This window comes from Macaca mulatta, chromosome 17, assembly GCF_049350105.2.
Source record: "Macaca mulatta isolate MMU2019108-1 chromosome 17, T2T-MMU8v2.0, whole genome shotgun sequence".
NCBI lineage: Eukaryota > Metazoa > Chordata > Mammalia > Primates > Cercopithecidae > Macaca > Macaca mulatta.
This window is the reverse complement of record NC_133422.1, coordinates 39,857,625-39,871,685: the sequence shown is the minus strand read 5'-3', so window position 1 is coordinate 39,871,685 and position 14,061 is coordinate 39,857,625. Positions and strand designations below refer to the sequence as shown.

The 14,061-nt window shown below is 40.6% G+C and overlaps 1 protein-coding gene across 8 annotated transcripts in view; it reads right to left on the bottom strand.

Moving 5' to 3' along the window:
* Nucleotides 1-7,044, bottom strand: part of TDRD3 (tudor domain containing 3) — a 198,876-nt gene extending 191,832 nt beyond the window's left edge. For 2 of the 8 annotated variants that reach the window (XM_077973771.1, XM_077973775.1), the window contains exons 1-2: nt 6,612-6,791; nt 1,253-1,359 (exon numbers count right to left, since the gene is read on the bottom strand). Coding sequence is in view for 2 of the 8 variants with exons in the window: in XM_077973770.1 (XP_077829896.1) it covers nt 1,257-1,327 (71 nt within the window). In the remaining 6 variants the exon portion in view is untranslated. Of the gene's footprint in view, nt 1-1,252; nt 1,360-6,611; nt 6,792-7,003 lie in introns of those variants that run through there. The other 6 variants (XM_077973770.1, XM_077973774.1, XM_015121152.3 and 3 more) reach the window with 3 other exon arrangements.
* Nucleotides 7,045-14,061: the final 7,017 nt, after the last annotated feature.

Sequence of the window (14,061 nt, the reverse complement as noted above, 5' to 3'; positions counted from 1 at the left end):
GATGTGTTTTAACAAAATCTTGCAAGTAAAACACCAGTGTATATCATGTTTAAATTCTGCCTGTCTTGTACATAATATCTCAGCAACAAACACAGTGCATGGTATACAGGAGATATAAATATTTACTAAATGTATTTCAGTGCACATATTATTGTATAGAGTTACATATTTCTCTGTATATGCCTTACTTATTATCGTAAATATATTATAATTCAAGAGCACTATACTGCTATTTGCCTCTACTTTTAAGGGCATAAAGTTGTACTACATGTGAGAAGTACATATACACACTTGCACCCATCTAATAGAGACGTGAAACCTGATGGGGTTCCAGTGCTATGGTACATACAGGCTCTCTGTCTAGCCCTAGAGCACCATGCAGTTCTTTCCTCCTTTTGTCCATCACCAACCTGTTTCCTTTCTGCTATCAGTGTCTTTGATTTCACACCCTTCTTAATACTTTACATTACTACCATACATTTTTGCCCCATCTTGTTTGCTTTTCTTTGTTGTGCTATGACTTCACAAGTGTTTCTTAAATTTTTACATGAAAATTTCTGGGCATTCAGTAGTCTCCTTCCAAAATTTATCTGGCAATACTGTTCTTCAGCTACTTCTATATCCTAGACCTTTCAGAAAGAATGAATTTCTAGACTGATGGCACTTAACTGAAACATGATAAGTCAAAATGTCAATATTCTTTTGTCAAAAGGAGAAAACATAAGCCAAAAAAGTTGATATAGTCATATTTTTATGGTTCTTAAAATGTTACTATGAAATTTTTAGTTGATTTAGCAAATGCTGCTGTATGAAAGGAGAAAATTATTTTCAACCTGCTGAGGTAGCAAGTTTCTTTTTATTCCCCCTTTATGCTTAAGGCAGTCAAGTCTACAAGCAGTTGAAACTAGATTTATAGGTTAGTCACCAAAAAAAAAAATCACTGCAAACAGCACCTTGAAACCTGAACATTTGCACAATTCAACAGAATATCCAGTCATTTTTCATAGTTTACGGTATCAGTAGAAGCTGTAAAGCAATGTGTAACATATTTTGAGACAGAAAGTCAACAAGGCTTATTACCTTTGAACATTTTAATTTCACAAACAATATAAGCCAAAGAGATAGCTACAAATGTCCATTAAAGAAATAGAAAATATTTCAAAATAGGAAGATGTCTCCAACAAGCTCCACTAAAATCTGATTAAAAAGCAATTGGTTAGCCAGGTGTGGTGGCACATGCCTGTAATCCTACCTACTTGGGAGGCTGAAGCAGGAGAACTGCTTGAACCTGGGAAGTGGAGGTTGCAATGAGCCAAGATCGTGCCATTGTACTCTAGCCTGGGCAACAAGAGTGAAACTCTGTCTCAAAAAAAAAAAAAAAAAAAAAGTTGGTTTCCTCTAATGTTCTTCAGCATCTAAAAAAATGTTTTAATGATTCAAATCCTTTCCAAAAGAGTATACCAAGCTATTTACATCTGCCTGTCTTATACATATGACTTACTTTAAAGGCTATGAAGTATGATAATTAAAGGTATATCATAATTCTAGATTTTAAAAACCCTGCACTTAATATTAAACCTTACAAAGAACGACCAATATTCTTTACAAATATTTACCTATTTCTAAGAGATGTATTGGAATAGTGAGGGAGCAAAACTTCTACTACCCTCTTATTATATGCATAAACTCATATTTTATGTCTATTACCACTAGTATAAGAAGGTACAATTATATTGCTGCTACTGCAGAGGTTGTACTGATGCTGCTACACAATGTTTCTCATCTGAAGAGTGAGATCATTCACCAGTAATCTCCTGGAAAAAAGGTGTGTCGCTAAGAAAACTAGAACCGAACAAACAAAGGCACAGCAGTGGCTGCAGGCTGGGCATCTGAGTTTCTTAGTCATGGTCATTAATGTGTCTGAGAAGAAGCCTCTATGTAATGGAATATGAAAAGAAGCCCTTCATCTGTGGACAGGTCAAAAACCAGGAATTAGAAATTCCAGCAAAATATCCTGACGTTGTTCCACCTCTTTGTAGTAGCTATCTTCAAAGTAATGTGGAATAGAGTGGGCCCTTGAATACAACAGCACAATGATCACTTTATAACCTGTACTGTCATCATGCTTCTTATTTTTTCTATTTATCTCGTGGTTGTTTTCTAGTTCTACATTTTGATAAAGACCTTAATAAACTGTAGCCTTTCTTAGTTGTTCAAAGGTGAAACGAAGGGAAAGGAGTTATGTATGCACTTGGGCCAGAGGATGTCAGCATGGTGATAGCACCAATAATCAAATGGAGATAACCCCAAAGGGGTTAAAACGAGACCTTTGTTTATCCTCTCCATCCCATCTCTGCCCTCAAAACAAACAAACAAAACAAAACCTGGAGAACTCCATGGCTAACCCCTGGGTGTCAGAAACCTGGGCTTCCTAAGACTACATGTTCTTTCAGAACAAAATGGAAATGCTATTTCATATGCTACCTTAAAGGGTCTTCAACTCAAACTACTGGGTAAAAGACGCAAAGACACACAACATAGTGTCCCACTTTTTCAGATATAGTCATCCCCCAGTATCCATAAGGGATCAGTCCCAGGGCCCCCACAGATAACAAAGACTACTGATGCTCAAATCCCTGACACAAAATAGTGTAGTACAGTATTTGCATACAACCTACACACGTTCTCCTGTATACTTGAAATCATCTCTAGACTACTTAAAATACCTAATACAGTGTAAGTGCTATGTAAAGTTGTATTTTATTTTTTAGTCATATGATTTTTGTTGTTGTATTTTTTTTTATTTTTCCAAATATTTTATGACTGGTTGAATCCAAGGATGCAGAACCCACAGATATGGAGGGCCAACTGTATTCTTAAACCTCAAAAAATACAGAATGTACCAGATTTTCAGATAAGCCTAGTACGCAATTAGTTGATTCACTGCAAGGCAAAGATTTATTTGATTCTAACAGGATCACCCCTCAGAATAGGCCCTTTATCTTTCCTCGACTAGGAAAGTAAATTTACACACCACAAAATGCTTCAACCCAATTTTCAATTTTAAAATGTGTCACTTTTGATCAATAATTTAAATTAGATGTGGTCACTTCTGTTAATTTTTGGTGGAAATGAGTACTGAATCTTTACTCTAGACATCTGGGCTCTATTCTTGGTTCTGCCATTTATAACTGAGCAAATTATTGAAAACTCTGTGCTTCAGTTTTCTCATATGTACAAAGAGAGAGTTAAAGCTATGCAACACTGATTCCACGGAAGATACTCTTTTTTTTTTTTTTTTTTTTTTGAGACAGAGTCTTGCTCTGTTGCCCAGGCTGGAGTGCAACGGTGCAATCTCGACTCACTGCAACTTCCGCCTCCTGGGTTCAAGCGATTCTCATGCCTCAGCCTCACCAAGTAGCTGGGATTACAGGAGACTGCCACCACGCCTGGCTAATTTTTTTGTATTTTTAGTAGAAATGGGGTTTCACCATTTTTGCCAGGCAGGTCTCCAACTCCTGCCCACCCGCCTTAGCCTCCCAAAGTGCTGGGATTACAGGCATGAGCCACCACCATGCCCAGCCAGAAGATACCTTTTCAAAAACAAAAACACAACTGATTAGGTACCCCGTGACATGTTTCTGTTAAAAACAAACAAACAAAGGATGAAGATGGAAGAGAAAAATTCAAAATGTCCAGAGATCAACCTTTTAAATCTTTCTCCCACAAGTAGAATTTTGTATTTCCACTCAGAGTGATCAGGGATATCATCCCAAAGGAGAATGAATCTCTGAAGAGAGAAAACAAAAATGCAGAGTGAGTAATACTGTTATCTAGATAAATTCAGAGTCAGATTTCTTTTCCCCATGAAGTTATTCCACTCATATAATTAAGCTTTACAAGGTACCATTTAGTGCATTATTTAAACATAATCACTATACTGTAGAAAACCCTGAAACATTTAAGTTCAAATCAGCAAATCGTTTGTGTGCTACTGGCCATTGAAGAAAAAAAATTATTTTAAGTCTGCCAGGTAGCTACTTTTGAAGCTATATTTTAAAATATTGATTTTTACAGCGGTTCTAATGAAGATTAAAACCTTAAGAAGGAAAAAAATTGCACTTAAAAATAATGGAAACTTGAACAGATTGGTCTACATAGATCTTCTGTACCCCCCTGAAGATCATATTTTCAGAATTGTAAACTTTTCAGCACTAAATATTTCCCTAATCTGCTATTTTAGGTAAAGCCTGTAGAACAGATTTAACAATAGTGTTTCCATGTTTTAGCATCTGTTTCTTTTTAGCTTCTACAAGTAACTACGCACATACATTTGAATACGAAGAAAAATGGTTTGTCAGTGACAGTAACAGAGAACCCCAAGTATAAGAGCAAACTCAGGATGTAAGAACTAAAATGAGCTAGTGAAAGCCCTTCAGTCAGAAATTTTCCTTCCAGTGCTCTTTTCTGCCTTTAAACCTTTGTGATTCTAAATTTTAACATAGTAAGTCCCTAATTAAAGACTTCGTCGAAGCCACCTGAAAGCCTAGGAGATCCTCATGCCTAGTCTGTTCAAGACCTAGCAGGAATTACATGAAACTCACAATTCCTAGAAAGATAGTCTTATTAGCCCCACAGATTACTACTGCCTTTATGAGTTACTGCCACACAGAAGCAGCACAGACAGGTGGGAGAAACATAAACAGATAAGTTGCAATACAAAGTAGCAAATGCTACAATATAACATTGCTGAAGATTTACAACAATATCACAAAGCAGGGTGGGACTCTGCCTAAGCTTCTGCAGAGGCCCTGTCCGGAGAATTCTGACTGGCAGGGGCATTCCAAGGTCAACTGTATTAGACTTTACAAAGAACCTACAATCTGGTGCACTTCTTGACAATCCAGATAAGGAGAAAAATAAGACTCAGTTCCCTGCCCTGGAAGAGCATAAGAGGCCACAGAAAACAAAGTCAGCATGTGTTCGGGACCTAAAAAATGAGACTAATCTTTCCAGAGGAGGCGGGGTCATGTTGGAAAGTAGTAAAATACTGACTTTGTAAATGAAAATATTACTAGTGTGAAGGATCAACGCTCAATCTAATGATAAATGGGGAGAAAGGCAAATGAAAGAGCGACCCAAGATAATTCAGGACACCCCTGTGGGTAAAAAAAACTAAAAGAAGAGATTCCTATTTAACAAAAACAAAACTGAAGCCAGTGAGTTTTTAACTCTACAATCTTTTACGCCAATGCTGTTCTGTGAAAAAACTATAGGAACAATAACGCATAAGAGTTAAAGGAACCAGGACCAGAGCCAGGCCCTCTGTGCTCAACATTCAACTCCACCACTTTCTAGCTATGTCACTTCGGGAAAGTTACTTAACAGCTCTTTGCCTCAGTCTCCTCACCTGTAAAATGGGGTGTTTAACAACACAAGGGCCTTTAAAACCAGGAAGGGCTTCTTCAAAACACAGTTGTGATTATATCCCTCCACTGATCAAAAACTTTATTCACAAAATCAAATCCACATCTTTCACGAACCATACAGATCTTGTGTAGGTTCTGCAAAACAATAAGCGCTTCCCAGTCTCTAGCAGCTCTGTGCTAGAAAGCCTTTTCCTTACCATCTTCCCAAGTCCACTTCAGGAAATTAACTCTCCCTCCCATTCCACAGTGCACTCATCTGTTACTCTGTACATACGGTTTACCACTATTCCCCCTGGTTTTGTTTGGTCTTTTAATGCCTCACTCTTTCTTCCAAAGCAGTAATTGCAGAGAGCCAAGGCAAATCTTTTTCATCCCCGTTCCTACCCTTCATCCCAGAATGTGCCTGTGCAAGTCTGGGAAAAGCGTTACTGAATTAAACCGGATGATTACAACCGTAATGGCCGCAATTCCAGAAACTGCCTAACTTCACATAATTCTGTATTGTTTTCAAATCCTGAAAATCTTGACACGAAAGGCCTCTTAAATTCAGAACACCATCCTTTCAAGAAAAGTTCTACCGAGCACCCCCCACGAGTTGACAATGCGGTCATTCTTAGCTCCAGAAGTTGTGTGTGTGACGCGGAGGGCAGCTTCACACTGGTCCACACTATACTTTGAAATAAGGGGCAAGAAGAGGCGGCTCCGACCGCAGCGCAGGCTGTGTGCCGCTCTGCCCTCAACTTCCTATGGGCCCGCGGGCTCCGCCGCGTTGGTCCCTCTGCTCCGCACTTCGTTCCCAGCCTTCGCCTCCCCTTGTCCCGCCGCAGAAACACCCCCTCCCCGGAGCGGCAGCGCGAAGGCGCTGCAGGTCCTCTCCGGCGCTCCACTCGGCCGGGGTCTGGGCCGCCACCCGCCCGGCTCGCGGCCCCCGGCCTCTCCCCAGGCCCGCCGCCCGCCGCCCGAGGCCCAGGCCGCTGCCGCCGCCGCCTCGAGGGGACACAGGGGGACTCGCTGGGCTCGCGTGGCGCCGGGGGCGGAGCCGGCCCGGAGGGCCCGGGGAGAGGCCGGGGGCGGACAGCAGCCTCCGCCTACCCCGACACGTACCCCGCCGCCCCCAACCCAAGCTCCTCGGGGCCCCGGCCCGCGCCAGCGGCCCGGCAGCCGGCGGGACTCGCCACTTACCAACCCGCCTGGGACAACGCCGCGTTGGCCACCTGGGCCATGGTAGCTGCTTAAGCCGGGGGTGGTGGGGGGTTGGGGTGGGGGTGGTGGGGAGGCCTCCTACTTGAGACCCCCCCCCCAAAAAAAAAAAAGAAAGAAAAGAAAAAACTCCTCTGGTCGGCTCTGCAACTGGGCATGCTCAGTGCGGCCGGCGCTTCCGCGTGCGGGTTCCGCTCGCCGCGTTTTCTGAGCGGCCGTAGGGGCCGGCCTGGTGTGGGGCTTCCAGGCTGCCGAGCTCCAGGACCTGATCCACCAAACACGGGCCGGCGGCTAGGGTCAGGATAGCTCAGGGACTTTGCCTCTTCCCCGAAGGTTTTTACTTGTTTTGGGGGGCACTCTTCTGAGTTGCACACCTTGGAAAGTCGTGAGGAGGTTCTTCGTAGAGCAAAAGTGTGGCGTTTGCAGCGCCGACAGGCGGCCACCTCAGAGAGGGCAGGATAAGGCCTGAGGAGACTGACGGGTTGGCTGCGAGGGAGCGCGTCCAGGATGGCGCTAAAAAGGTCACGTTGCGGGAAGCCAAACTCGGAGGTGTCCCCAGCCCATTCTACACGAAAGTTTACTTTTTTATAAAGACTCGTTCCCTTCCCCTCGCCTTTTGGTCCGCCGGGACGCAAAGAAAAAATGCAGCTCAGCCTTGAGTCCCCACGGGCAGATCGAGTTGCCCAAGTCGGACACCACAGTGAAAATGACTGGTCAGCCCAAGAAAACCTGCTCTTAGGGAATATGGGGAAATGGGGCGGTTGTGTCAGTGCTTGTTTTTCCTGTTGCCCTCCCCCTGGGACTATCCGTGTCCCAGCGCGGCCCTGAGACCTTAGCTCTGTACTGCCGCGTCCGGCAACCACAGCCGCCTCCCCGCCGGTGCCCTTCGCCAGCGCTCCAGAGGGCTGGGGCGCGGGGTGGGTCCCTGAGTGGGCATGCGCGGCGCCGTCGCCGAGCGGCACGGCGGACGCTGCCGTGCGATTGGGCGTCCGTGACTCACGCTGGCCAATCAGAGAGGAACAGGAGGAAGGGTACAGGCGCTCCCTGAAAGATTGCTCCACCCTCTTGGTCTTTCACTTCTGCGGCGTCCAGTAGGGCTGGCAAAGAGACTTTTGAGGGGTACTGTCCCCAGCTGCCAGGTCGGGAGAAGACTGTTACGAACTTAACCCCAGCTCCGCCGCTTGCCGCTGCTGCTTCTAAGGGCATCATCAAAAAGAGACTTGGAGCAGAGACTGCGGAACTGGGCAGAGGCGCTCTTGGGATTGGGGAGGAAATTGACAGTTACGGAAGGAAGGGGATAATTGCCCAGGGTGGAGCTAAAATTCCTTAATACAGATTTTTCTCATTTCAGCTGGGATATTCCGTTTGGTCTTCCCAAAAGTCATAGATATAAAATCGCGATGCTTTCCTTAGATGGAATGTATTGAGATTTGCTCCCAGGCATATCGTTTAGATAATTTTAAATCAGAAGTAGCTCCATGCTGTTCGCTACAATGTGCCGTAGTATGTAGTGTTTAGGTGATAAGTATACTACAGGTATATTTCAATTTATAGTCATCGGCCATCATATCCAGGAACCAGGAATAGATATGCCTTTTTAAATGTAAGTAGATGACTCAAAAATAAATTGCCAATAATTTTTATTGGTGGTTAGAATTTTCTCTTACCAATTATTTACATTTTGCAGTTAGTGTAACCTGTTAACTATGAAAATGATAAGTTGTCCCAATCATCAGAATTGCTCACTGGTTATAAAGCCATTTGTTCTCACATGCCATGTGATTCAGTAAGGATTTACCACTGCATGGTCCTTACAATAATAAAATACTCCACAAAATACTAAATTCCCTTCAAGAATGGGATTTTTACTGGAGAAATGTGGGACAAATGAGCATCCAAAAAATGGTGACAATAATTGATGAAACACATTGAATTTCTTCGGAGTGCCACGAAAAATAAAAGGGAAGGAGGACAAAACCTTTTCTTTCAGCGGAATACAAGATAGTAAATGCAGAACAAATGATAGAATTAGAAAAATCACAATTTTCCAAGTCAACCACAATTGTTTCAGGAAAATTTATCAGAAGATACTAAAAGTCACAGGGTAAAAGACTAGGAGTACAGGATCTTCACATGGTCTCAAAGTATCAAGCCATAACTTATTACAGAAGGGAAAATGTACCTTATCTTGAAAAAAAAAAAAACCCTGCCTTAAGAGATCAAAGCTAGAATCACTAATAATGGGACACTCTAATGTAATCTGCCTACTGATGTAATGCAATTAGACATACACATCACTTAAGAAGTATTCTTGCCAAAATTGTTTAACCTGAATTTAACCAAGCTTCTGGACAGTGGATCCTAAACTAACCCCCACATCCCCAAATCCATTTAGCAATGTCTGGGTTGTCACAATCTGAGGAGGTAGGAGTATTGTTATGCATCTCATGGGATGCAGCAGGAATACTGCTAAATATCCTACAAAGCACAGGACATCCCTGAACTCCAAAGAATGATCTGACCCAGAATGTCAGTAATGCTAAGGTCTAGATGTAAGAAGAAATGTAAAGGACGTATAGGTGATATTTGAGCAAGTTAAACATGAAGACGCAGGCACATAAATCCACAATGAGGCATATTCTCCTCTGGCCTAGACTGTTAAAATGTAATTTAAGGTTTTTTTTTTTTTTTTTTAATTGAGAGGGGTGTTTCGCTCTGTCGCCGAGACTGGGTTTCACCGTGTTAGCCAGGATGGTCTCCATCTCCTGACCTCGTGATCCGACCTCATGATCCACCCGCCTCGGCCTCCCAAAGTGCTGGGATTACAGGCGTGAGCCCCCGCACCTGGCCAGAAATAATTATTTAAAAAAAAAAAAAATAAGGTCGGGCGCGGTGGCAGGCACCTGTAGTCCCAGCTACTGGGGAGGCTGAGGCAGGAGAATGGCGTGAACCCGGGAAGCGGAGCTGGCAGTGAGCCGAGATTGCGCCACTGCACTCCAGCCTGGGCGACAGAGTGAGACTCCATCTCAAAAAAAAAAAAAGAAAAAAGAAAAGAAAAGAATTATTTCAAATTTAAGAGATGCAAGAGGCATGAAAACAAAATTCAATCCTGGATCTAAAAAATAAATGAAAAAATAATTACTGGTGGCCAGTTGCAGAAATTTGAATCTGGACTAGATATTGGATAGTATAATGGAATTATGGTTTTCTTAAGTGTGATAATGTTATTGTCCTTCAATTGAGAATTTTATGTCAAAACATTTATGGATGAAGAAGAATTGGATCTACAAGTTATTTGCAAATGATTCAGAGAAAAACATTTGTAAAATATATAAAACATATAAACATAGATACATGTATATAGGTAAGAAAGAGAAAGGAGGCTGAGGCAGGAGAGTTGCTTGAACCTGGGAGGCGGAAGTTGCAGTGAGCCCAGATCGCGCCACTGCACTCCAGCCTGGAGACAGAGCGGGACTCCGTCTCCAAAAAAAAAAAAAAAGAAAGAGAAAAAAGAGAGAAAAGAGGTAAATATGGCAAAATATTAAAAATGGGTGAATCAGTTGGAGAAGGGTCCAAATGTTTATGTTTTTTTTTCTCTAGGTTTGAAATTTTCCAAAATAAAAAGAAGTGTGGATTACACTAATTTCACATCAAAAATTTTAAATTGGAATTATATTCTGTATAGGTAATTTAGTGCCATGAAAAATGGTAATAGGTGACTAGATAAAATGAATTTCCATTTTTAATTATGTAAATCATTGATTTACAGAAAATAGAAAGTCTATAATGAGTTGAAGTTGGGGGAAACTCTAAGAGTGGCAAAAAAAAAAAAAAAAAATTGTTAGGTCCAAGAAAACAAAAACGAGGAATTAAATCTATTTGGAGTCTGTGGTATAAATTAACAGAAGAGAGAGACTGAAAATCCATTCACCTCTGTTTCGCCTCTATCATTTCAGTAAAGGAAAAGGTTCTCAGACTGAAAAGGGTAAAAGAATATGGCTAAGTAAGAATAGAAGCTACAATAAAAAGTGAGACAGTAAGAGTGCCTGGCCCTCTGAGGCAAATTACATCTTGTGACTGTAAGCCATTTGCATCCTACGGAATACTAAAATAACCTATGAATGACAGATGAGCCAGTGCCAGGGGGCCCTATTATATTTAAAATCACCTGAAGAACCTATAATTTAAAAGAATGCTAGTTGCACTCACTTATAAAATGAAATATCACAATTTAATGTATCTTCTGGATACATTTTAGTTGCCCATATTCACTTTGATTTCAATAAAAATCAGTCATTTTCCAACAGTTTTACCATGTGACTTTTCATAAGTATATACAAGAGGAATTGGCCTCTTTTGCTTTCATATCACAAGATATAGCTGTATATATTTTAGTTATCTCATTTAATTCATTTCAAGCACTAAACTTTGCCATATTACTTAAAACCATTAAACTTACCATTTTAGCTATTTAGGACAAAGACTACATCAATTTTGTGTTTACAGCATGATACAGTGTACAGGAAGGTCTGTTTTTTAAAGAAAAGTGGAAAATGGCCCCCCAAAAAACTTTGTAAACTTTTTTGTACATGTAATTTTCATACTTAATGAAATTTGCAAGGTTATGTCCCAAATTTTCTCACCTTCCTCATGAAGGGACTAATATATGCAGTGGTCCATTTCCAAGACAAAGCACCTTAAGTCGGCTTAGGTCAACGAACTATAGAAGAAACAGGATGTACTGGGCCCCTGTTTGGATAGCTGATGCCTGCTTGTCGGCCTCCCTTCCCCTCTTCCCCGCCCCTACTTAGTTGCCCTCACCTGAACCAAAGAAGTTTAAGATAAAAGTTTACTAGCCTGCAAAATAGCTCGTTTTGTCTGTTCTTATCAGCCTGCCCAGTTACTTAAGTCATAAGTCAAATACTTGAAGAGCCTCTGAGCTAACTAGATTGCAATGCATTGTGGGCTGCAATAAAATGCAGCAAGACAAACTTAAAAGATAAAAAAAAAAAAAAAAAAAAAAAAAAAAAAAAAAAAAAAAAAAAACCCTAAAGCCCCTACCCAACAATCAATAGGCAATGTCCAGGAAAATTGTGACTCCATAGTACTCAGCCTATGAGGAACCAGGGGAAGGACCTGTGCACTAGGGGATAAATTGCTTATTAAAACTGTGCTGTGTGTGCCTCTTCATCAGACACCCAATCTTGCAAGACTATCATTAAAAATCTCACTTTCACTCTTCTCCAGGTCTGTAAGTCCATTCTTTGGGTTTGGACAGGTGACTTTATTTCTCACACTCAAAATTACTGTATTCTAAATATGCTACAAATAATATACTCTCTTTAAAGCTTACCATAAACACTTGGCCTAACATGCAGTCCCCTCTTCAGATCTCCTGAAGAGCTCAACCACTGTCACTTATCCCGGGTCTTTAGTACATAGCCACTTTTCAGCACACTGAAAGGACTCTTATCTAGCTAATTTGAATTAATTTTAGAACACTTCACGAGAAACTATGTAAAAGAAAAAATATATACGCTTTATTCACCTTTTTTCAACTAATGTTAACACTTTTCTGTAGAGTAGTCAATAAAGTAATGAAATTCAAGGTTAAAAAATATGTTAGCTCTATTTCTTTACAGACTATTTATGCCACTCTCCACTTCTCTTGAAGTATAAGGAAGTTTTTATCTCATATGTTTAATGGCATCTTGCTGATGAATAATTTCTGTTAAAATTGGTAAAAGGTAGAAACAGGACTCCAGAATATTCTGACTCCAAAACACATGCACTTAGCGCCTATCTTCATAAGGAACTGGAAATATGATAGGATCATCGACAAGGAACAGAGAATGAAATGAATGTGCTGATTTTAAATCTGAATCTAAAGTGACAAGACATGGCTATTATCAAATAGAGATTTTGGCTGGAAAGAGGTAAGGGCATATTTGGAGATACTGATTTTAGGAGTCACTTTATAAGACATTGTGAAAGTTTTAAAAATGAATAGGCTTCTGGAGAGTTGTATAAAAATGGAGAAGAGGCTCAAAGATGCAGCCTAAGGAACAACCACGGTAAACAGTAGGAGGAAGAAGAAGCCACAAAAAGACAGAAAAGCCATACTCAGATTTCGAGGAAGAGAACTAGAATGCTAGAAGGACAAATAATATGACTGGATTTTTAAAACAAACAAGCTGAATTAAGTTAAAATGTATTTGCTTGACAACCTATAGACAAAACTTTAATAAAAGGGCAATTTATGTATACAGCCAAGCCTCCTCAGCCCATCCTGCACATCAGTATTCACATTATTAACATCATCATTGCAACAAAATTTATTCAATGTGCTAAATATTTTCTAAATTAAAAATGAAGAAAGAGGATAGCGGTAAAATGACCTTCTTAAGGTAGCTTTGTCGTTAAGTGACAAAGCTGGGATTTAAATTCATGTATGTCCAACACTCATACCACCCTCTTAACAAGCACACTATTCCCAAAATGTGGGACAAGTAGAGATAAACAGCAGTTCTAGGTGTTTGTAACATTTAATGTCAATGACATTAAATAACATTGACTCAATAAATATTGCTGGATCGATCCCATAATGAGAAAGCTATTTCCCTTTCCATTTGTCCAACAGCCTCAAAGAGAAGGTGTCAGTTTGGAGTGAGTTAACGTCCCTTTAACACTTGCCAAACTCAATTTTTAACAAAAAGATAGCAGGCCTCAAGGTCAGAATATTCTGTAGACCACAATATCTAGCTATAATTTAATACCATTATTTTATAATTATATTTATGTTTTATACTTATGACACATTATTCTGACATTTCATTAACAGTAGCCAATAAAGTTTTCTGTTTAAATACACACAAGGCCAGGTGCAGCAGCTCACATCTGTAATCCTAGCATTTTGGGAGACTGAGGTAGAAGGATCACTTGAGACCAGAAGTTCAAGACCAGCCTTTTCAAAAAATTGAAAATTAGTCAGGCATGTGTTGTATGCCTGTAGTTCTAGCTACTCAGGAGGCTAAGGCAGGAGGCTCACTTGAGCCCAGGAGTTCAAAGCTACAGTAAACTATGATCATGCCACTGCACTCCAGTCTGGGTGACAGAGTGAGACCCTGTCTCTAAATTAAAATAACAATAATAATAATAAATATACATAAGATTTTTTAAAGTGACTATTCAAAAACTTATATTAAGCAAACAATAATACAGGAAGTGTGTGGATGTGGTAAAATTGTAAGGGAGGCTTGTGGATAATTAAAATTTAGGGAATACTGCACTATCTTAACTATCTTCCTTCTTTCTGTGAAATCCTTAATCATAGACTTGGTGCCAAAGATCAGTTATTTATTTTCCACCCTCCATTCCTATAACTCACTATAGCACTGATCCAAGTAACACCTTCCAGGTGATTATCCCTCTC